The sequence below is a fragment of the Corvus moneduloides genome, chromosome 2 (assembly GCF_009650955.1).
Source record: "Corvus moneduloides isolate bCorMon1 chromosome 2, bCorMon1.pri, whole genome shotgun sequence".
In the NCBI taxonomy this organism is placed as follows: Eukaryota; Metazoa; Chordata; class Aves; order Passeriformes; family Corvidae; genus Corvus; species Corvus moneduloides.
In genome coordinates, this window is record NC_045477.1 from 117,410,821 (window position 1) to 117,433,516 (window position 22,696).

The 22,696-nt window shown below is 38.7% G+C and overlaps 1 protein-coding gene across 15 annotated transcripts in view; it reads left to right on the forward strand.

Moving 5' to 3' along the window:
• The window catches only part of KDM6A (lysine demethylase 6A), a 151,929-nt gene that overhangs the window by 54,956 nt on the left and 74,277 nt on the right, over positions 1–22,696 (forward strand). For all 15 annotated transcript variants that reach the window (XR_004238548.1, XR_004238551.1, XR_004238550.1 and 12 more), the window contains exon 5: positions 18,054–18,112. Coding sequence is in view for 7 of the 15 variants with exons in the window: in XM_032100976.1 (XP_031956867.1) it covers positions 18,054–18,112 (59 nt within the window). In the remaining 8 variants the exon portion in view is untranslated. The remainder of the gene's footprint in view (positions 1–18,053; positions 18,113–22,696) is intronic.

Sequence of the window (22,696 nt, forward strand, 5' to 3'; positions counted from 1 at the left end):
TGTTGCCAATAATTTAGTTGTCTATAAAATGCACAAAAATTAGAACAAATTAATATCTGTATTTGGGCTTCAGAAAAAGACGTTTTAATATTGCATGCTAAAAATAAACGTAATTTTTTGAAAGTCAGTAAAGCAGACAAGTTGAAAGAAGAATTTTTTTTTTTTAAATAAAACATCATGTTAAATTAATGCCAGCAAGAAAGATTAAGAAGAAAACGTGTTGTTATTTCATGCTGTTTAATTAGAGGAAAGCACAACTGATTTCTAGTTTAGAAAAGAACATACATTTATCTAGGTATTTCTTAAGGAGTAATAAATCTGAAGAGTTACAGGTTGGGGTTTTGTGTATTCTGGGGGCGATGTGGAGGTGTGTGTGTCTGAAATTCAGTCCCTCTGTCAGCTAAAACACAGAGAATTCTTAGGTAGTCCCATCAAAACAGTGTAATTGTTAATGCAGACAAATAATGCAGCATATCCAATTTTGTGTAGAGGAAAACTGTACAAGGATCTAATAATTACCTCTTACTAGATGAATTATGGAATGAAATTATGACAGGAGGGTGTTTTCCCTCTCCTTGAAAGGAATCAAGATGAGGTGTAAAATCCTAGAATAAGACTGGCAAATTTAATTAATAAATTTTGACATGTCTTTGACCGCATGATAAATTTGATAAATTAGCTTTTTTTAGTGTCTATTTCTATTAATTGTCATCACACAAAACAAAGGAATCCCTCTCTGCCCATAAAAACCATGCACCTGTTTGGGTCCCAACAAGCTCTAAATGTTTTTAGGGAGCACTTGTGTTGCTCTGTCATTACAAATATTTTGCCCTAAATTAGAAAAATAGATTATTTCCATGTCTGCAGTTCTGTTTTTTTTTAGTGTGCATTCATTCATTAAGCTACTCATCCCTTTTAATCAGTGGATTTATGAGAACTCAGAACTCTGACAAATCAGTAATATACTGAAAGTGTTAAAGAGGAAGTAATGTGCTTTGGGGAAAAATTTGCTGGGGTCAGGAGGAGGAAGAGACAAGACAGAATCTCAGAGGAAACACTCTGCTCACCCTGAAAAATGGCAATTTGTTTCCAGATAATGTTGCTTATGTTTTCTAATGGAGACTTCACCCTGGAAATTCAGTAGGAATGCTCTTCTTGTCCCTCTGTATGTGTGATCTCTGTCTAGAAGCCCAAGCACCCTGAGTAGAAATAACACAAGTATCAGGATTGATGGAAAAGTCTCTTTAGAAAAGCTTTTTATGCACGTTGAATTCTCCTGCTGCAGAAGTTTCCTTTGTGCAGAATAAAAACTGTCATCATTCATGTGCTAGTATTTAGATTAATAGCATGCTTCCCTTCTTCAGTCTCTGGGATGAGGATTCAGGATGCTGAAATATTAGATGTGCTGAGGTGTGGCAGTGGAGAAACTCATCAATTCAGAATGCTCAGAGAGAGGCATTTTTAGTTGAGTAGAACATTCTGACTCGAACAGGGGACACATCTCCAGCAGGCAGGAATTAATACTTGGATGTTGATAATGTCGAATGACCAAACGTCTCTTTTTCTAAATATAAACAATTATTTTGGAAATGCTTGTGATGCTTTTTCAAAAGTGTGTTGTTTGCAGAAGCCACAGTAATGGCACAGTGACTTGGTGCTCTGTATGATTGCTCATTCCTTGCATGGAAAAGGTTAAAACAAAACACGTCACCCTGGTTTTCATATTTCTAGTTTGTAGATTCCTGTTTGATCTATAACTAGAGACAGTGTCTCATTAATGAATGGCTTTTCTTCAGAAATGAATCTCTTACATTTTAAGGTCCATTCTTTAAAAAGAGGAAATAGTTGCTGAGTTTTAGAAGCAAAGAATTGCTTTATTTTGCAAATTCTGCTTTTGAGTTTCCTCTCTCCGGAACTGGCATCTCAGTTCTGGTTTTTTAAATACTCTTTCAAGCATACACCTAATTAAAGTATTGAGCTTCATCCTTTCCTCCTTTTCTGAAGGATGCAGATTCAGCCTCTTCCATGTGGTGGGTGTGGGTGGGAGAGGAGTGGTGGAAGTGTGAGTGGATCTAGTGCAAATAGATGGAGAAGGCAGCAGGTGGGAAGATTGGGAGACAAAGAGCTTGGGGTCTCCTTAAAGAGTCTGTGACTACCCTGTGTGAGGCAAGTAAGTTCATGCTTTGAAGACAAGGCAGACAATTGAAAATGGTTTTAGGTTAGTGGTTGAGCATGATTGTGCTCTGAAATAAATGTAGCTATTTTCCTTCTTTCTTCATTCATTCATTCTTTTTGGATTAGGTTTTACTCAGTATTTTTCTTCTTGAAACGTTGATTTAGACTCTTCAGAATTCTCAGGGTCATCAGAAAAACAGCAATAAAGCTGAATTTGCAGACATCATAACTATACTGATGCTGTTTAACATGTTTCCTAAAAATACTTCAGGTCTCGTTTTTCTCTCTGCACAAAGAATATTGGGTTCCATTTCATTTATTCACCTATTGGACTCTTGATTATTGGGATCAGGCACAGATCTGTTTCCAGGTATCCTAATGATGTAATCACAACTTCATGAACTTCTTCTAAAAACAAGCTGAAAAATCTGATTCCAATCCTGGTAAACCCTGTAGAAAGGGAAATGGGTTTCAGTCATAGCTGCAGTTTAGAAAGGAAAGAAGATGATAAGCTGATTATCATTCTGAAATATTTTATTAAAGCTAAGGGATGAAAACCCATAGAGGTGACACAAAAGGGAGAATGTCTTTACACAAGGCTGGTGCTGCTGATATTTTCTGTGTTTTCTGTTCTGTTGTAAACTGCTGCAGGAAATTCATGCCTACTGCATCTTCCAGAGGGTTTTGTATCACTGTGTGTGGAAAGTGGCATTAGTTTTGCAGAATGCTGCAGGCTCACAGTGTTTTAATTGTTTCAAAAAGCAGCTGAACAAATTCAGGGAAGAAAAATCCATTAAAAGCAATTAAATACGAAGACATTTTGTCTGGCTTTAGAAACCTTTGAACCACAAATCACTGGAGGTTGGAAGGGTATTCTTGTGAGGGGGAGGCTTAAAATAATGATAGAAAAATGAATGAAGTTACATGTAACAGCAACATTTTAAAAGTTCAGTGTTACTTCTGAATTGTATGATAGCCTGTCCCTTTCCTCCAGGATCACCTATTGGGAGCTGTATTTCCATTTAGTGATGGTGTCTTTACCTTTTGGACAGGAAGGATGATTTTCTGATTAAATGCAATCATTGGATGTTGTCTGGAGCAGAATTACTCAGTGAAGCTATACAAGAATTCAAGAATTTCAGTACACTATCTCTTCCCCTGAAATCCATAAAAATACAGTAATATAAATGACATCTTCCATCTAGCTCATAATGGAGTGTTATAATCCTGTCTCAGTTCTGGTTTTGATCTCAAAATCTGGGCAAACAGAGCCCTCTGTCTGAATCACGCAAGAAAAGCTTGTCTTGAAGGCACTTCATTTCACTCAGGATGAGTGAGAGTCAGAGGAATGTCAGCCTTTTTCTCTCCTAAACTTTCTTCCCTGTGCATTGTTGTCAGACAGATTCCTTGAGAGTCTCTCCTGGATCACCTTGGCTGTAATGCCCTCTTTTATAGAGGGAGAACCTGTAGTTGCTGCTTTTGCTGCTGATTTTTTGTGACCAGGGCTTTCATTAAAGAGCAAATGGAAACAAACAGATGATGAATGTCATTTGTGAGGTCAAGACAAACCCAGATGGGTGCTGTCACAGGAAGGCAACTTGTCTTAAACTGAGAATAAATATTAAGCACTGATTGGAAAAACAGTACACAATAAAAATGTCTCTAAAAGGATGCAACAGATACTTTTGGAATTTTTAAAAAATGCTGCTGTTCAGTGATTGTCCTAATTCTAGTGCTTTGCTAGACATGTAACTCCTAATTCCTGTGGCATCTTTCTGTGCTCCCTGTTAACTAACCTCTCTGAACCTTGATTTTTTTGTCTTCCTCTGGAATTCTGGTTGTGTATTCTTAGTCTTGCAGCCTGTACATACAGACTGGGAGATGTGTGTGTTTTGGTGATTGAAGTTCAGGAGCAAGTGCTAGGGCTAGGACTTTGTTACATGTCCAGAACACAGGGAGTAACTGAGGTATTGGAGCAGTGTTTTGAAGCACCTATTTTTTCCATGGTGACTCATTGTTCTGGCTATGAAAAGAAGATGGTCAACAGTTTTGTAATTATTGGGAAGAATGTCCCGAATAATCTGCCAAGTCGACAAGGGATTACTCTGTCTCAGGTGAAAAAAAACTTCCTGTCTGTGTTGTGTCAGACAAGTGTGAGGTGAAAAACAATTCATTGGTCTGGGCTATCAAACCCAGCTAAATCCAGAAGCATTCATTTTCTGCTCAGGCACTTTGGTAGATTTGGCTTCTAAAAACAGAGAATGAAGGGTGGGGTGGCTGTGTGTAAGAAAGTGATGGATCTTATAAAGCCATGTTAAGGCAAAATCCTTGATACAGAAACTCTCACTTCACTTAAAGGCAGGTAAATAAGACAGGACTGAAACAGATTGTTAGCTCGAGATTTCTCTTTGTTTACTGAAAAGGATCTGAATTTTAGGCCTGAAAAGTATTTGTTGGAGGCTAGGCACATAGTGAAGGCACTAAAGAGGTTTAAAAGTGCTTGAGAGATGTAATGAATTATTAAGAGAAACTGAGAAGTAGAATATGGTAAAATTAGATAAGTAATTACCACCTTAAACAATTAAATATGGCCAGGACTGCCTAAAGCCCATCCTAAAGTGGATGTGTTTGAGTTTTAGCACAGGATCAAATGTGATACTGTAAACATGTCAAAAAGAGTGGAGTAGCAGAAAACTTCTTAGCCTAAATGATTCTGCAAGACATCAGGAACAAATTGGGCCTTCCAGAAAATGAATCTGTCTTCTCTTCTTTGCCCCGATGTTGATCCTGAAGAGTCTCTTTAGGGTCCCTGCCTGCCGTGTTCCCTGTCTATCAGAGTGGCATTCTATGGCTATGGTTTACCTCCCAAGGAGTAAGTTTTTTCTATTTTACATTGGGAATTCTTTCTGGCAGAGCAGTACTTGGATGCCCTTAATTCCCATAATCTTCCTCTCTTAGTCCTTGTTCTCCTGTAGGTTTGAGAGACAGGTTTCTTCTTTTGTTAAGCAAAGTACTGTAAAGAGATTGATAATTTCAGGGTAGGATGATTATGCCTCCCCATTTTGAGCTCTGCTAAGTGACCACAAGGTGACAATTCCAGGTTTATGAAGCTGCTCACATCATTGTCTTCCTGCCCTGGACCTGTCTTTCTGTGAGTGTGATTTACTTCATCTTTGATATCTGCAATTAAGGAATGCTCCTGAAATTGCATGGTAGTAGACAACTGGACTTTAAAAGAAAGTGTAAGAAAGCTGTAAAGTATTTTTTTAAATGTTACTTTAAATAAGAAGGTAGATTCAGATTGCATTGTACAGTAATCATGTATTCAGAAAAGATGGGAAAGAAAAACCACACATTTTTGATCTAAGAAAATGAATGTAAATTGGTGTATATTAGACAGTGTCATGGAAAAGTTGTAAATGTGGGACTGGTATAATGATTTAATGATTTTAATGTTTGGAAGTGAAAGTGAGTATTTATTTTCTAAAGGAGAAGATAAATTTTGTATGTTAAATGATACAAATTTAAAGTACAGAAAAAGATTTTGGAGAATTATGATAGCAAGTGGAGTTTCATATGACATGTTGATATTTTTAAACAGTAGCATTTGAAAGTATTTGTATCCACCATCTCACAGCTCACAGTCTTGAGGGCACTGGCCTGAGTATCAGAAAAAGTAGAGTATGAAGAAAAAGTTAGAAGCCCAAACAGTATTTGCTTTAATAAAGAACAGTATAGAAGCCTGTACTGGAAAGGATGGTCTTACATAAAGGATAAGTATAGTTCAGTGTGACATTTTGCTAGAATCCAGTCATCCTCCTCTCTAAAGCAGAACAGCAGAATGAAATTTCAGATAAATCACAAAAGCATATCCAAGAACTTTGTGCAGAGGAGACAGACAGGAGGGAGGGTGAACCTACACCTGCCATGGAGACAGGTTAGAAAGGGATTCTGCTGACTCTTGCAAGAGTAAGGGGGTGTCCACTCACACTGAGGAGCAGCAATTATAATGTAAAATTAATTTGTGGAACTCAGCAAGGTGTCTTTAAATAAGAACTCTCTAGAGTCTTTCAAAAGTACTTTGAATTACCAGGGGAAGAGAAGATGCCTGTGTGATGGTGTTGGTTAATTTGCCCTCTTCTTGTCCTCTTGTCCCTCCTCCTTCAGGCTGTCAGCTGAGTTTGGGAATAAACTGCCCCTGAGGAAAAGATTTTAAAAGCTACCAGCTTTCTTACTTAGTAAGGTGAGGTAGTAGTGAGAAATGAAGAAATGCTAGTGGATTTAAAAATGGTTCAGTTTCTGATCCAGGACAGTCGTGGTGTTTCCATTTGCAGTTTTTCAGAGTTAATTTTTCAGAAATGAAACTGTTGACAGAAGTAATTAAGTAAAATCAGGTACAGCAGCAGTGGTGCAAATGGTAAGGAGAGGAGGGATTAGTGAGGGAGGAAAGCAATTTGAGCTCTGGAGCAGACAAGGAAAGAGCTGCAGTGCAGAGTAAGCAGAGATGGGGAGGGCAAAAGAAGTGTCCTGTCATTTGGCTTGTTTGTATTTTTTTGTTGTTTTGCCTTTAGAAACTGGTGGCTCTTAAACTCACTAGTCTATATATTCACAGAGTGGGCTGAAAATTTACTGAGGTACAGTTTTCTGTTAAGAAATGATGATTTGATGGAATTGAAATGCTCTGTGGGAATGGTTGGTGGGCTGCCCAGCTGCTTTGCTCCAGTCTTGGCTGCTGGCCATCCAGTCTGCTCCCCCAGCTGCCTGTCATGTGGGCCTGCTGCCTTGGCTCTTGTATCCCATTTTAAGTATTTGTACATTCTAACAAATAAAACAGCAAATCACCAATTAGAACACCAATTAGCCATCACTACTTAACCAACTACAGTCTTAATTGGACAGTCATTTTCAGTAATAATTGATTGATCCCTAACTAGCAACCATTAATCAATGATCTTGCATTTCAGTACTTGAAACAAACCTTTAAAAAATTGACACATTCTTGTTTAAATTTTTGATACATTTGTAAGAATACATAAAATACATACCCAAAAATATGCTATTGGATAACACTTTCATTTTTAAGATGTTCCTGATTAATGTAAAAATAAAGTCAAAATCAAAACAGCTAGGGAGTTTTTTTTCTGAAGCTGATACTCAGAATTTTTGTTCCAAATGTGGGATTTTGTTCAGTTTGCAGTTTACAGAACAAACTGTTTTTATGCTGGAGCTAATGAAGCCTGGGCAATGACGAGCTGGTGTCTGTTGTCCTTTCACACCTCCTGTCCTTTCCTTCTCCCACTTAAGCACACACAAACTGAAATTCCTCTGGTTTTCCTAGTGAAGCATCCTGAATGACATCTTGTTTCCTACGGCATCTCTGAGCAGGAAAAGCACATGCTTGATTTAAAGCTGTGCTAATGGACTAAGTGTCTCTTCCCAAAGAGGAGAGAGTAATTTAGCTCTGTGTACTTTCTGAAAGTAGGCCTTGGTTTGGGGGCTCTTTTTCCTATCCAACAGTCATTTTCAGTGACATTCCTCCAGTTTTTCATCTTTGAGAAGTCTTGGTTTCTCTAAAACTCATTTGAAGGCAGCTAACAGGTTCAAGAGTTACTCAGCTGGAAGGAACAACATAAAAGCAGCAACAGCAATCCTAGGGGACTTGGTTAAAAATTAACCTTTGAATTTTTCCATTAAGCAGAGTTCCAGATTCAGCTGGGTTTTGTTACTGCCCAGCACAGTGTGGCTTAAGATTCGAGGGGAACAATGATAAAGGGTTTTGTCATTTAATTTTATGTGATTATTTTCCTTTGGTTTTTGCTGGTCGGTTTGTGTGTATTTGAATCTCTTTATAGTCATTCATGCCTTAGTATATTCAGCTTGTCCACTCCCATTTTCTATGGAGTGCGTGAGGAAGAGCAGCTGTGTAATTAATGATAGCAAGGCTTTTTTCCAGCACTAGTGATTCTCCAGCAGTGAGAAACTGACAGGGAAATAATGGAGCTACTTGTCAACTCAGTGGGATTCCTATTCTTGCTGGAACGGGTTGGAAAAATGGTGAATCAAGGACAGAAAATTCCATACTAGTAGTTCTACTTTGTAAAATGTTTTGAAGGTGATGGATATAAATGATGATGATCACTTGCCATATGAAGGAGAATAAAACATTTCAATAAACTGTCCAGATGCCATAATCCAAAAGAGATGTTTCAGTAATGTTTGTGTGTACATGTGAAGCAGCATTAATTTCTGTACTTCGTAAACATTAGTGAGGAGATCTAATAGCTTTTGTGAGTTCACTATATCTACATGGGAAAGAGGAAAGGTAAATCCTTTAGTAAGTATGAAATAAGAGCAGTACTCATCAAAGAAAAGCAGAGGTTTAGAAGACCTGCTCAGTATTTAATTTGCTTGTGCTGATCAGTATTTGGGCCCCACCTCAAGCGTGTTGGCAAAATAAGGAAGTGCCTACAGCACGCCATGGTGAGGGAATCTCTTTTTCTGTCTATGTGATAACGTTTGTTTTCAAGAGCAGTTCATCCTGACTTGAAGGAAGTTGGGTAAAAAGGAGAAGAATCATGCATGGAGATAACTAGGATGCTCCTGACAAAACTCAGGCATAAAAAGGAAACATACAGAAGAAACAGGCAGGAGCAAGGATCGGTGACTCTGGAGGAATACCGAGATACCATCCCAGCATCCAGGGATCACATAAGGAAAGGCAAAGCCCACATGGAGTTGAATTTGGTGAGGGATGTGAAGGGCAATAAGAAAGTTTCTGCAAGTGTATCAGCAGCAAAAGGAAGATGAAAGAATATGTAAGTCTGCTGCTAAATAAGGCAAATTACAAAGGATATGGAAAACACTGAGGTACTTAGTATTATTAGCCTTCTTCACCTTTACTGGTAGGACTCACCTTCAGGATTCCAATGCCCTTGAGACCAGTTGGCAAGTCTGGACCCAGGAAGACTTGCTCTCGATAGACGAGGATCAAGTTTGGGAACATTTAAACAAACAAATACATACAAGTCCATGGGACCTGATGGGATACAGCAGTGAGTGCTGAGGGAGCTCATCTCTGTCACTGTGAGACCACTCTTAATTATCCTAGAAAGGTCATGGTCAGGGGGAAGGTTCCTGAGGCCTGGAAGAAAGCAAATGTCACTCCTGCTCTTAAGAATGACAAGAAGGAGGATCCAGGGAGCTACTGGCCAGTCAGCTTCACCCCCATCCTTGCAAAGGTGATAGAGCAAATTATCCTGGAAACTGTTTCCAGCACATTCAGGGCAAGCAAGTCACTGGAAGTAATCACCACGAATTAATGAAGAAGAAATAATGCTTGATGAACCTCATAGCTGTTTGCAACACAATGAGTAACTTGGTGGAGGGGATGAGAGCCACAGATACTGTTTGTATTTACTCTAGGAAGGCTTTCCACACTGTCTCCCATGATTTGCTCACAGACATACTGATGAAATATAGACTAGATAAGTGGTCAGTGTGGTAGGTGGAAAACTGGCTCACTCGGGCTCAGAGGATTGTGATCATCAACTGTCATGGTCAAATCCCAGATGGCAACTTTAGTACCACGCAGCCACTTGCTTACTATCTCCTTTCCCCTGGTGGAAAGGGAAGAGGAATCAGGGGAAAAAAACAAAGGGTAAAACCATTTGGGCTGAGATAAGAACAGTTTTTTAAAGTGAAACGAATTAAAACACCGTAATACGAATGGTAATATTAACAATAATAATGATTTTAACGAAAAGGAGAGAGAGAAAGCAAAAACCCAAGATACTCAAGCACTGAACAATACAATTGCTCACCACCCACTGAGTGGTCTCTGACTGGCCCCTCCTGGCAACTCCTCTGTGTTTATATACTGGACATGACTTTGTATGGTATGGGATATCTCTTTGCCCAGTTTGTATCAGCTGTCCCAAGCCTTCTTCCTCCCTGCGACACTGAAAAGTCTTGACTTAGGGCAAACATCACTCAGTAACAACTAAAACAGCTGTGTGTTTACATTATTCCCATCCTAAATCCAAAGCACAACACTGTGCCAGCTACTAAGAAGAAAATGAACTGTATTCCAGCCAAAACCAGGACATATCACAAAGTCCAGCTGGAGGCCAGCTATTAGTGGTTTACCCAGTGGGTTGAGAGTGGGGCCAGTGCTCTTTAGCACCTTGGGTTAATGACCTGTGTTGCGGGGTAGAGTGCACCTTCAGCAGGGCTACAGAGAGTAGCAAACTGGGAAGAGATGACACAGTTGTGCTGCTGTCCAGAGGGAGCCAAACAGCCCCCAGGAGCCTCATGGTGTTCCACGGAGGCCAAGTCCTTTATCTCTGGAGGAGCAACCCAGTGCACCAGCACGGCCTTGAGGCTGGAAAGCAGCTTTGCAGGAAAGGCCCTGGGGCTCCTGGTGCATGAGCTGGCAATGAGCCAGCAAAGGCAGCCAGTGGCATCCTGGGCTGCATAAGGCAGGGCATGGCCACCAAGCTGAGGGGTGATCCTTCCTCTCTACTGAACCTTGGTGTGATGCATGTGCAGTTCTGGGTCTAGTGCTGGGCTCCTGAGTAGAGTACTGGGGAGATAGTGGAGCAAGTCCAGTGAAGGGTCGTGGGGCTGTTTAAGGGCATGGAACCTCTCTCGTACAAGGAGTGCAGGGCTGAGAGAGTTGGGGTTCTTCAGCCTGGAGAAGAGAAGGCTCAGGAGTGTCTTGTCCAGTTTTACAAATAAATAGAGCCAGAGTCTTCTAGGTGGTGCCTAGTGAAAGAAGGAAAAGCAGCAGGCACAAATAGAAAACACAAAATTCCTTTTAAACACATGAAAATGTATTTATTTATTTAATTGTGATGGTGATGGGACAGTGGAGAAGGTTGCCCAGAAGGTTTGTGGGGCCTGTATCCTTGGAGGCAGTCAACCCAACAGGACTTCATCCTTGGAATGCTCTAGTCGTCCCTTCCTTCAGCAGAGAGTTGGGCTAGGTGATCTCTGAAAAGATTGTCTGTTTCTGTGCAAACGTTGGACAAATTGGTTTAGTTAAAAAGCATCCGGTCTCAAGTATGGCTTTCTCTTTGGAGTCATGAGGGTGTTTTTTCGTGAAGTCATGTATCATACAAAATAAATTAGAAGCTTTGTGATTGTTAACAGCATTCAGGGAATCTGTAGGGAGAGTATTAAATTTGGTTAGATGAATCATCTCTATGAAATGTCTGTCAAGGTAAATTTAATCTTTTGTGTGTTGCACAACACCTTTGCTCACTTGATTAATTTCAGAAAAATGCTGTTTCCTGTTAAAATACTTAAATTATTGAGAATATTTGTATCAAGTGAAAAATGAAGATGTTTACATCAAGTGAAATTTTGTAAGTTTCAGTGGAAAGATGCCCTTAGCAATGATCACAGTTTAGACATTTGCTTGACATTTATGTGACAAACTTGGAGGTACACTAGTTGTTCAGAAGTCCCTTTTGCCAAGGGACCTAGGTTTATTTATGGATAAAGAAATACCTGGTTTGCAAAATTGCGTAGATTCTGTCATTAGTGAAGAGGATTTGAGTTATTTAATGTTGTGATTTGTCAGTTTGTCTTTCACAGGACAGCACTCCCTTCAAACTAGTTGTGGCACAGTGTATTATTCAGGAGGGTTTGCAATAATTTATGTCTGTTGAATTAATTGCGGTATGTGGGTTTCAATAATTTTCCAGTAGTCTTGTCTTGATGTACCTGTCCTTCCCTGTGTGTCAAGAAGCTTTTTTCTACAGATAGTGCTGGAAAGCCACTTGGAGGATAACAAGGCTCCCACTTCAGCTTGTTCGCGTGTGTTTTGCCATGTGTGTTACAGTCTATGGGTAAAAATGTGGAGATAGAAGTGTTTTGGTGGAGCAGCCATACTCCAGAGAAGTTGAAAGAGTAGTTTTCATTCAGAGGAGAATTAGAGGGAATGTGGAAATGCAGCACTGCTGGGCAATTGCAAAGGGTATGGACAAATGTCGTGTCTTTCCTAAAGAGGAGATGAGTAGGATGGCCAAGACAGTATAGTAATTTCAGAGACAGTTACCACTTAGAAGGAAAAAAAAAAAAAAAAAACACAATTTGTAGATGGTGTGGAATTTTTGTTTACTTGATTTTTGGTTTTATTTCTGCTTAACTTCTAGTAAGAATTTTTCTGTGATATGAAAAAAAGGGTAGTTTTTATGAATTAAGAAAGATAGTTTTCTTCTGGAAGTAGTAGGTGTATTTTGGCAATATTTACTCTCTGAAAAGATCTTCTTAACGAAAATGAGGAATTACTTTGTAGCTATTTACCAAGATATTACATATGACAGAATATATTTGTCACAGGAATAATGATTTTTATATATTAATTGCTTTCACTTGGCTACTGGGATGCAGACACCCACCCAGTAACAAATTTGGGACTGTTGTGATTCTTGCTCAAGAGGCAGAGTCGTGCAAGCATGTTAGAGATAGCTGTATTTAAAAATCCTGTATCTAATCTAATCCAGTCTTAACGATCTTCCAGGTACTGTAAAGTTTCATGAAGACCTTGAAGAGAACAAAACAATGATACTAGTTTGCAGTACACACAGGGATCTTAGTATTTTTGCAGGTGATTGGAATTCACAGCACATGCAGTTAGGTAGCTCTCTTTTTCATGTTTATACAAATCTAAACAAATTTTATTTGAACCCTCCACTCTTTCTCCTGAGCACATAAAATCCTTGTGCTAGAGCCTGTCAGCTCCCAAAGGCCTGGAGCTGTTTATTCACGGGAGCCCAAGTGGAATTTTTTTATGTGGTGCAAACTCTCCAGGGAGCTGTTACTATGCATTGAGTAGTGTCAGGAGGAAGAATTAGGCACCATAGTGTCAAAACTTTGTATTTTTTTTTTTCTTTTTTAAATTTCAGTAAAGAAAGAAACATATTCACACATTTGAATACAAAAACTGTTCTTTTGCTTTGAACAGGTGGCCAAGAGACCCTGTGACCACAGGATGTGACACAAACTGTGTAACCTTATTTTCCTGGTTAGGCTTTCTGAGGAGCAGTGGCCACCTGTCCACGTGTGTCTTGTGCAGCCGGATGTGATGTGGGCTGGGCTCTGGGTTCCACTGGCACTTGGGCAGCTCAGGAAGGGGCAGTCAGACCCTGCTGGAGGCAATCTAAATACGTCATCAAAGACTTTGTGATTCCTGTCAGTAGTAAGAAAGTGTAAAGCAGTCGCTGGTCTCTCATAAGGGTGCTGAACTTCACCTTTTTTCCGTAGTTTTTGTTCAGACTTCCACTAACTAACTACATGGGAACTTTTTCTTCTCCTGTTTTGGTTATTTTATAGTATGGTGGGATACACTCTGATTTCTCCCTAAATATTATCATCTTTCTAATCAACTGAAAGGTGTATTTTTCCTGCATGAAGAAGGCTGGCCAGAGGCTGTGATGTTACCTCATGTTTATCCACCTTGTACCGACCCATAGATGATGTTTTCTCTCAAGTGAAATGTTTATATGTGACTTTGGAGGTTTCAGTAATGTTTGAGAAGTCATTGGAGGTTTGATAAGCATTTTGATGGGAGCAGCATAGGCTTAAAGAGCTTTTACTTGTGTTCCAGTCTTTTCCTTGTGCTAATGGTGTTGTTCATGGGGGTTCACAAGTGAACTTGCCTGGGAAACTGATCCAGTTAAAAAATCCTTTTTACCTAGATACTAATAGTTCAGAGCACTTCTGGCATCCAGCTGGCTGTAGTAGTCTAAAAATGATTGTGTCAGCACAAATGAGAGAGGCAGTTCTAGGGAATGTTTATGAATTAGCAATGCTGGGAAACTATGTTCCTTTTTCAGTTTTAAATTGCGAGGACCTGGTTGGAAGCTGCCCTGAGATTGCTTTGAGTTTTTAATGTCTTTTTCTACTCTCTGACTCTCTGGAAGTGCCCATTGAACTGATTTTCATTTGCAAGCATAACATCTGAGTTAATTCCTGTGTTTATAAAACACCAATTTGGAGTCTGTAACGGGCTCTCAACTGTGTGTGGCAGATAAGCGCGTTACTGGTGAAAAACATCTGGACCCAGATGTGGCAGCCAGACGTCTGTAGAGCGAGTCCAAGATGGCTATTTGTGATCTGAATGTGGGAGTGGCCACTTGCTAGCCAGGACAGGTGCATTTTTCTGCCCCTGTGTTTGTAGGTGGGCTGGGCTGATGTATTTCTGTGGGACCTGCTGGCTGCACCCTTGAAAGGTGGAGAAAAAGGCTTGATGTGGATGTGGCCTGAAATGCCTGGAGAACAGAACACATGGAACGTTGGGGATCTGTTTCCACCTGCTGCTTCAAAGAGCCTATAAACCAGTTATTTGAATAGAAGACCTGTGAGATGGGTGGAGTCTTTCTCATTGGTTAATTTTTTTTTCCTTGATCGCTTAAAACAAACAAGACCAGAAAGTCTTCAGTGTGCTTATTCATACCAGTTACATAAAAAGATACACACAAATACATTTTTGCCTTCTGAGTTACCTGTTCACAAAATGTGTATACCACACTCGTTTAGAAAATAGAATTGAAATGTTGCTCAGCATTAAATAGTGCATGTAAGTAGCAGAATGCACAATATCAACTTGACAATTTCCTTAAATTGCGTAAGCGTGGAAAATGGAAAGAAGTATTTGAGCCATCTAGTGGTTGGTATGAAACATTTTAACATTTTTTTGGTAGTTCAAAGAAAATGTAAATGATGCCAGCTTGGAAATAGCATTCTAGTTTATCTGCTATTTGGTAGCATGGCTGTAGAACGAAAAAAACCCAAGCATTCAGCTTCAAATTTGAAGCATAGTCTGTTTGGGTTTGTATCTTTTTTTCACTCAAGATTTTAGTGAAAAGAGGTATCTGATAACAAAAAAAAATTAAATTAGAAGTTAGTAGCCAGAGAATACTTTTTGCTAGCATGAGATTTTCATAAATTTTGAGGGTTGTTAGAAAGTTCAAGGAAGGGACTGTACTAAGATAATTTTGTTTTCTGCTTCTCACTGAAAGATGTTTAGAGGGAAAAAATAGGCCTTAAATTCTACCTCAACAGCTATTTATAGCAGGGACTAAATCACAGGAGTAATCTTTACTGGAACACATGGAATGGATATTCTTTGAGAAACTTGTCAGAACTAATAGAGGAAACGGAAAACTGATTTCTTAAGATGGATTGTGTTCCTAGTAAATAGAATCATAGAATCTTATGATTTATAAGAAGGCATTTTGTAGATGAAGATTTGTGTAATGATCCCACTTGGTCCTGATCTGCATTAAGCTGTGGTAACATTTCATATTGGCTATTGCCAGTAGGAACTTTGACTGCATGTTGAACTTGATGGTATTCTGCAAAAGCAATGAACTTTATGTGTATCTTGCCTTGAATTATTTGTGGGAGAGTACAGCCATACATTGGGACACTGTGATCTCTTCCAGTCCTTGTGAAACTCCCGTCCGTGTTCAAATGCAGTTTAAAAGATATGTTTTAATATTAGTTTATTAGATTGGTTTTAAGATTATCAACAGGCAGTAATAATGGTGATATGTATGGTTAGAGCTATAGCATTTCAGAACAGGTAAATTCATGATTCATACTGACAATTCAGAATTTGCACCTTTACATTTGAAGTGAAGTATTACTGGTACAAATACTAAATCTTGCCCTGTTTTTTATTGAGAAGAGAGCAGCAGTTGAAGATGTTTTTAAGGTCAGTCTCAAAAGACTTAAGGCCAAAGGAGAATGAGGAAAAAAACCGGTAAAACCAGTCACAGAACAAAGGACAGAACAGTAATGGTTTATTTGTAGTGCTGTGAGGACCATCTGAAAGCTTTATGTGAACTTGATAAATAAATTACATTTTGACAAATAGCTTGCATCTTGGTTCTGTTGTGCCTTGAAAGTTGGTTATTGTTAACCCTTAGCATGAAAATATCAGGGAGATTTTTCTGAACCTCTAACTTTCTTGGACTGTGAATTCTAATAGTTTCATAAGAGGAAGTAATTCTTTGCAAATTGAAGAGTTTTTAGTTGTCCGGCATATTTCTGTTTGAATTTTGCAGTGTGGCGATGAAGGATTTTTGTGATCACTGTTAATCTCAATCTCTACAGTGATCGAAACTTGATTGAGATTCAGAATATCAGAGGGGGACACTAGACAGTTTTGTTAAATTCTGTCTTAGAGATGAGCTGACCTGAAGACAGTGAAGGCTACTGGCATGCTGTATTTTGTAGGCTTCCATGTTGCAGACATGAAAATCTGTCTTACTTCTTCATTTAAAATGACTTTCCAGTCAGGGCATTACGTGTGCTCCACTTTTGAGCTTGCCTTCTTCCTGGTCTCTTGCTGCCAGAGCATACTTGGAACGTGGAAACAAGATGGAGTAGGGAATTGGAGATCTTTTGTCTTTATGATGTCGGTGTTGGGCTTTTGTTCAATTAAACAGGAATGTGGGTTTCTGGTAGTATTAAAGTGACCTCTTCTATTGTTTATGCACTTCCCTCTCCACTCCTCCTCTTAACATCTTCCAGTGTTCTGATTGCTGTAGTATCTGGTCAAACCACAGCATTTTCCTGGAAGCTGTCCGTTGCTGAAGCTATGATCCAGCTGCCTTCATGAAGGAATCTTTGACATTTCCCCGGTCTTAATTTGCATTTAGAAGATGCAAATGAGGGATAATGAAATTGTCATATTGGATCCTGTTTCTGATGAATGCTGCTCTTTGAATTGTCTTCTGGTTACCAGTTATTTTGTAGGAGAAACTTTGTTATAACTTTTATATTTGAATTGGATTGAGGTCATAATTAGGATTCCTTTTGTGGAACTCCTTAGAAATTTGACTTGTTAAGAACTGCATGCAAGTGGCAGAGAGATTATCTTGAAGTGCAGTCTTCAGCAATTGAAATTCCAGCTCTTATCCATGTGTCAGAGCTTTGGGATATATACCTGGTCTCTCAGAATAAGAATTATATATGAGAAAAGCCTAAAAATATGTCTTAGGCAGCATGTACAATGTCTCCTGTAAATAATGGAATAGTTCTGCTCAATAAAAAACAAATGTGCTATGGCATAACTTTGCAAAAGAAAAAGCAATTTGTTTATTTTTTTCTAATTTAGGATATATTTAATAATTATTTGTGGAACTGGATAGTTAAACATTGATTAAATATTGTTAATGATTTCACTTTAGAAGTAAATCATGGTTTATGTGAAAAGAAGATTGAGGGAAAATGGGTTTCCAGGAAGGAAATGGTTTTTCTTGTTTTGGTTTAGTTTTTCCCTTCTGCAAATAGGGGGATAGGAGATAGAAATTGGATTAATGATGAAGAAATATGATTGTCATAGGTTTGAAGTTCATGGTCTGTATTTTTTGGTATTCAGAAAAATGAAATCTCCTTAAGCATATTTTCAGATTCATTTAATTAATGTTCTACATTAGACACTGAAATTAGAGTGTGTAGCTTTGTTTTCTTTTATGTGAGTATAAATTACTGTGACTATGAAATGGTGCTTGGTCATAAATTATTTTTTTCATTATATTAAATTACCAAAGATTTCTACTTCATCATTTCCTTCCCTGCTGTTGTACAAGTAGAACAGAGCACATTGGTTTCTCTGATGTAAAAGTACTTAAATATTGTTACTCTCCAAAATAGCTCCTTTTTTTTTGTGACCATGGAGAACCACTTTTTTTTTTTTTTTTTAAGTGTCTGTGTATCTTCTCATTCCTTCTTTTTGCCTCTTCCTACTCAAGGTGAGTGTTAAATACATTTATCTTATAATGGAAATACAATGTCAAAGGATGGATAAAATATTGGAAACTCACTCTTATCTGGGTTTTAAACATTGTTTCTTTCCTTTACAGAATGCTGCCTTTTTATATGGCCTTGGTTTGGTCTACTTCCATTACAACGCCTTTCAATGGTAAGTTGGAATAAGCTGACAGTGTCAGTATTGTGTGCTGTCCCATCAAAGTGTGATTATTTCACCCTCAGTTCAGTGTGAATGTACAATAGTTCAGTATTGATTTTATTACAGATAGGATGTTTGCAGGTGTTACTGTCCTGAATCACTGTCTGCTTACTGTAACACACTTGGGGCAGCCACAGCAGTGCCTCGAAAAGGAAGGCACTTCCAGGAGAAGAATTTGAGCTCCCTGTAATACAGTTCAGCAGTGGGGATGGAGCAGAAGGACTCAACAGGCTTTTGGGAATTGTTGTTATTGATAACCTGTGGCCTGGGTTTGTTGGAAAGCCTGTTTACAGAAACCCTGCTTGGAAAAGAGGTGGCAAAGTGGGCTTGTTTACATTTTGCTTGGTAGGCAGAAATTTTGACAGAGCTGCATCAGGTGTGGGGTTTGGATGTGAGAAGCAATAGGCTCTCATGGAATCGGGGTGTTTAAATCTGGTGTAAAAACTCGGTTAAAACAGTTGTGATTTGTGTCAGGGCTTACGGGATGTAGCAGGGCTTCTGCTGGGTGTGGTGGGGGTTGGTTTTCAGTTGGGGTTTTGGTTTGGCTTTATCAGTGGTGAGAGTGGTAAATGGAATGGACTCAGTCACTGGGGTCCTGTTGAAAGGTCCTCAGACTTTCATTGGTGTTTATTCCTATGGAGATGATTTATGGGGAAGAAGTCAGAAAGCTGCAGTGTTTAGGTCAGTGCTTTTTCCACTCAGTGTGGACTGTTAGCACAGTAAGTGTGACTTTACTACTTGATTGATTACTAAAAAGCTCCCTTGTGTTACTGAACTAATCCTGACAGCAGTTACGGATGCAGTGAGGGACCACCGACTGAAGGTTGGGAACAATGGAGCAGGATTTCTCCCCCCACCTCTCCTTAAATTGTTTCTGTGTATCTGTAAGGCAAAAGATTTATGTTTTCCTCAGGATAATGTACATAAACTTTTATTCTTCAGATTAAAATAAGTTGGTTAAATCATGAACTCAAAACATGGATTATTTTATCTTGCAGCTTACTGCTTGCTTTATTGATAGTGGTGAAATGAATGCCATGTGCTATACAATTATATTGCATTCTAATTAGCAAGAAAAGAATAGAAAAGTTTTCAGAAATCGTGAGAATCCACTGTTTCTTAAGATTGTGATGAGTCTTGGTTGAATTTTACCAAGTTTCAGAACATTCTAGTTGTTATGCAATCTTGTCTTCATCCTTCAGCATTCAAAAGTATTTTGTGCACCATTTCTTACAAGCTGTATCTTGTTATAGTTTGCACTGTGAAAATGGTAGATAAACTGTAAGATAAATAAGACAAAGCAGTTAGATTTAGAGTAATTAATTTTTGAAAAGCCACCTGTTCAACATAAATTTTTGCCATCAGCAGATCATGCTATTTAGTATTAATAAATTAGGGCTTTGAATTAATTCAGATTTTTCTTCACTTGTTGACAACATGAGTGTAAGCTGATGCCCTAACTTACAGAACTGCACACAGAGCTTATGTTAAGGTTGAGTAGAATAATTGTATTTTCCATTTCATTCATGCAACAAAGTTATGTATAGTGTGGTGCTAAGGACATTGTGTATCATTAAAGTATTGCATACAGTTTTTAAAGGACAAAAATCTAATGTAGGTAAAAACTTACTTGTTAGCAATTCTGAATTTTAATCACTTTGAGTGCTTTTCTTCCCCCTTTTCTGTGATTTCTTGGGTAAAAGAGCAGAGGGATGTGGGTTGTTGGTGTTTAGGTGTGACAAGATCACAATCAATTTGGAGATTATAGCCAGCCATTTACAATAGGTGTTCTTCTTTGAAGACTTTAATCCTCCACAGAACTCTAGCAGATTGCCAGGAGAATCCTCTTTCAGAGTGAAATGCTAATCTGTCTTCCTGCTGCATTTATTCCATCTGTTTATGGTCATAGGGGACACAGATCTTTACATTTCTAGCCGGCAGAGAAGACCTCAAGACTTTTTAAGGTGGTTTAGTTACCCTGCTTCATCCATGAACTGAGTTTTTTTCCAACACCACCATTTTAGATATTCAGAGATTTTAACAAGAGGGAAGTACATAGTCCTCCTAAAAGGAAGGGGTAAGAAGCGCTTGAGTTTTTTTCACGTCTCATATAAACAGGGATAATAAAAAAGGCAAGTGGGAATGAGATCAGCTTTAGAATTCTTGTTCATATACTTTACACTATTTTTAAAGTTTTCCAGCTTTCATGAAAAGATGTGTTGGATTGGCTCCAAGACACATAATGCAGCTTACTTTAATTTAATATTGTACACATTTTTATATACTAGAACAGCATTGCAGCATTATTTTAAGTACAAATCTTAGCTGTTACATTATTTTATGTTGGGGATTTTGTTTTACTGTTCATGTAAGAATTAAAAGTCCTCAACATATATACAAGTGTTGCAATAGTGTTGTCAGACCAAACCTATTTCACACAATTATTATAGTAAGGTGTGCCATAAGGGATCACCTCCATAAGTTGAGTCGGGCACAGTAAAACAGATCTTACGGATCTGAAATTTTGATACTCCCTTCTTTTACACCATTTGTCATGAAGCAGTAACTGGTTGGTTCATTTTCACTGTTGTTTCTCTGTTTCTGAGTTAGAGTAGAAAACCAGTAGAATGAGATATTCACATAACTTGAGTAATTTCATGCCCTCTGTAGTTGTCTCTTAGATTGTACATTAAAGAATTTCAGTAGTTAATCCAAGGCTACCCTTCATTCCTGTGCAATACCTGCACCCAGCTGTAGTGGCTTGGATACCAGATTTTCTCTTCACTTCAGTGAGGATTCTGAGCCTGACTGGTTTATCATCTGGTGATTCCACTGACTTCCATCAAGATGAAAAGATGGAGCCCAGGCTCTGACATTGTGTCCTGAACACCCTGTGGATCCCAGTGTACCAACTGTGGTGCTCCAAGGCCAGCCTGCAGCGTTTGCAGTGGTGTTGCAAATTGCTGGACAGTGTCAGTGAGAAAGCCACTGGGCTCCTCAGAAACACCTGACAGGAGACAGAGGTCACTCACCTCTCTTGCTCCATTTGGGCTCTTTGCCCTGAGGCTACTCAGTCTAGGGATTCCTTACCAGCTGTAGAAGTCGAGTGTTCCAGAAAACTCAATCCTTTAGCATTGACCCTGAAAAAAGCCAAAGACCTTCAAGAGATGATCCAGACTCTTTTCCTCACCTCCATCATGAGTAAAGACTGCCTGGGGAAAATCCATCATCCCTGAGTGGAACTCCCTGACCCTTCTACTCCCTGATCCTTCCCAAAGCAGGAGCACTGTCATCATCTGTTCAACCTCTAGTTACAAAGATACCTAGAACCACCATCTCTGCTTCTGACTGGGTTGCTCCACACAAAAAGTCAAGTGTGTAGTGGGATGTGTAGGAATGAACACTGCCAAGTGGAGACCTCTAAGAATTTAAACACACAGTCTGTAGATACTGCTTGGTCAAATATTTCTCAGGTTTCCAGTGGCTGGGTCTATATATATGTATTTTTCAGGTATATAAAATGGGAATGTACATGTAGAGTACATGTGCTCCTAGTAATTAACCAGTAATGAAGTGGGCAGTTAACTTTCTTTTTGTCATCATATCTTGCTGTGATTGCACAGCAAACTAGTCTTGGACTGATGAAAACTCTGCTAATGCTAGGAAAAAAAACTACTCCCAGCTGCTGTTCTAGAGAAATGTTTAAAGACTTTGCTGCTCAAAATATTTTGCCATTCAACTGTTGCAGTCCTATGGACAGAAGAGTCGTAGCTAAAGACTCTAAAAGTGTTTCATAAACTACAGTGTCCTGACTACTGCTGTGTATGTACATTTTGTTTATGTTCAAACTGTGATTCTGAGTTTCACATAGAAATTTGTCCATCATAGCCTCACATCACTTTCAGAAGTGAGGCTGTGAAGTGATGTGAGGCTTAGAATAGGTGGTCAGAAAATTGAAAGAGGGTAAGAATAAGAAAAAGAAAGTTTCACTCCAGCTGCATCAGGTGACAGAATAATGTTGGGTTCTTTCATTTTGTACAGTCATTCTGATTTTCATGGGTTTTGTTTGAAACGAACAAAAGTGATAACTTCTGAATAGTTAAATTGATGCTCTTTTATTACATTCTTTTGCCTAGTAAAAAGCTGATTTTATTCACAGTCTATTCAAGCAAAACCATCCAATAAAAGTCTTACGAGAATTCACTAAATGTTTAATATAATCATCTATTAATTATTATTCACCTGGTTTCTTCACTTTCATAATGGTAGGCATTGTTGTATAGATTAGTGGGTGGGACAATAGCTGCAGTATTGATTCTGGCAGTCTTGATTTGGAGATGTCATTTTTATTTTTCCTGAATTGCTGTAGCAGTGCTGTGTAAAATAAAAGTCCAGAGGTGCTTTTCATCCTCTGTAGTGCCTGTTTTCCAGTCCTGCTTTCCCATTTTGTTGAGAGTTAGAATAGCCTTTCCTGCCTGTTAAGAGAAATGCCCTCATTCTTGGAGAAGATCCTTATTTAATTTTAATAAATTCTAG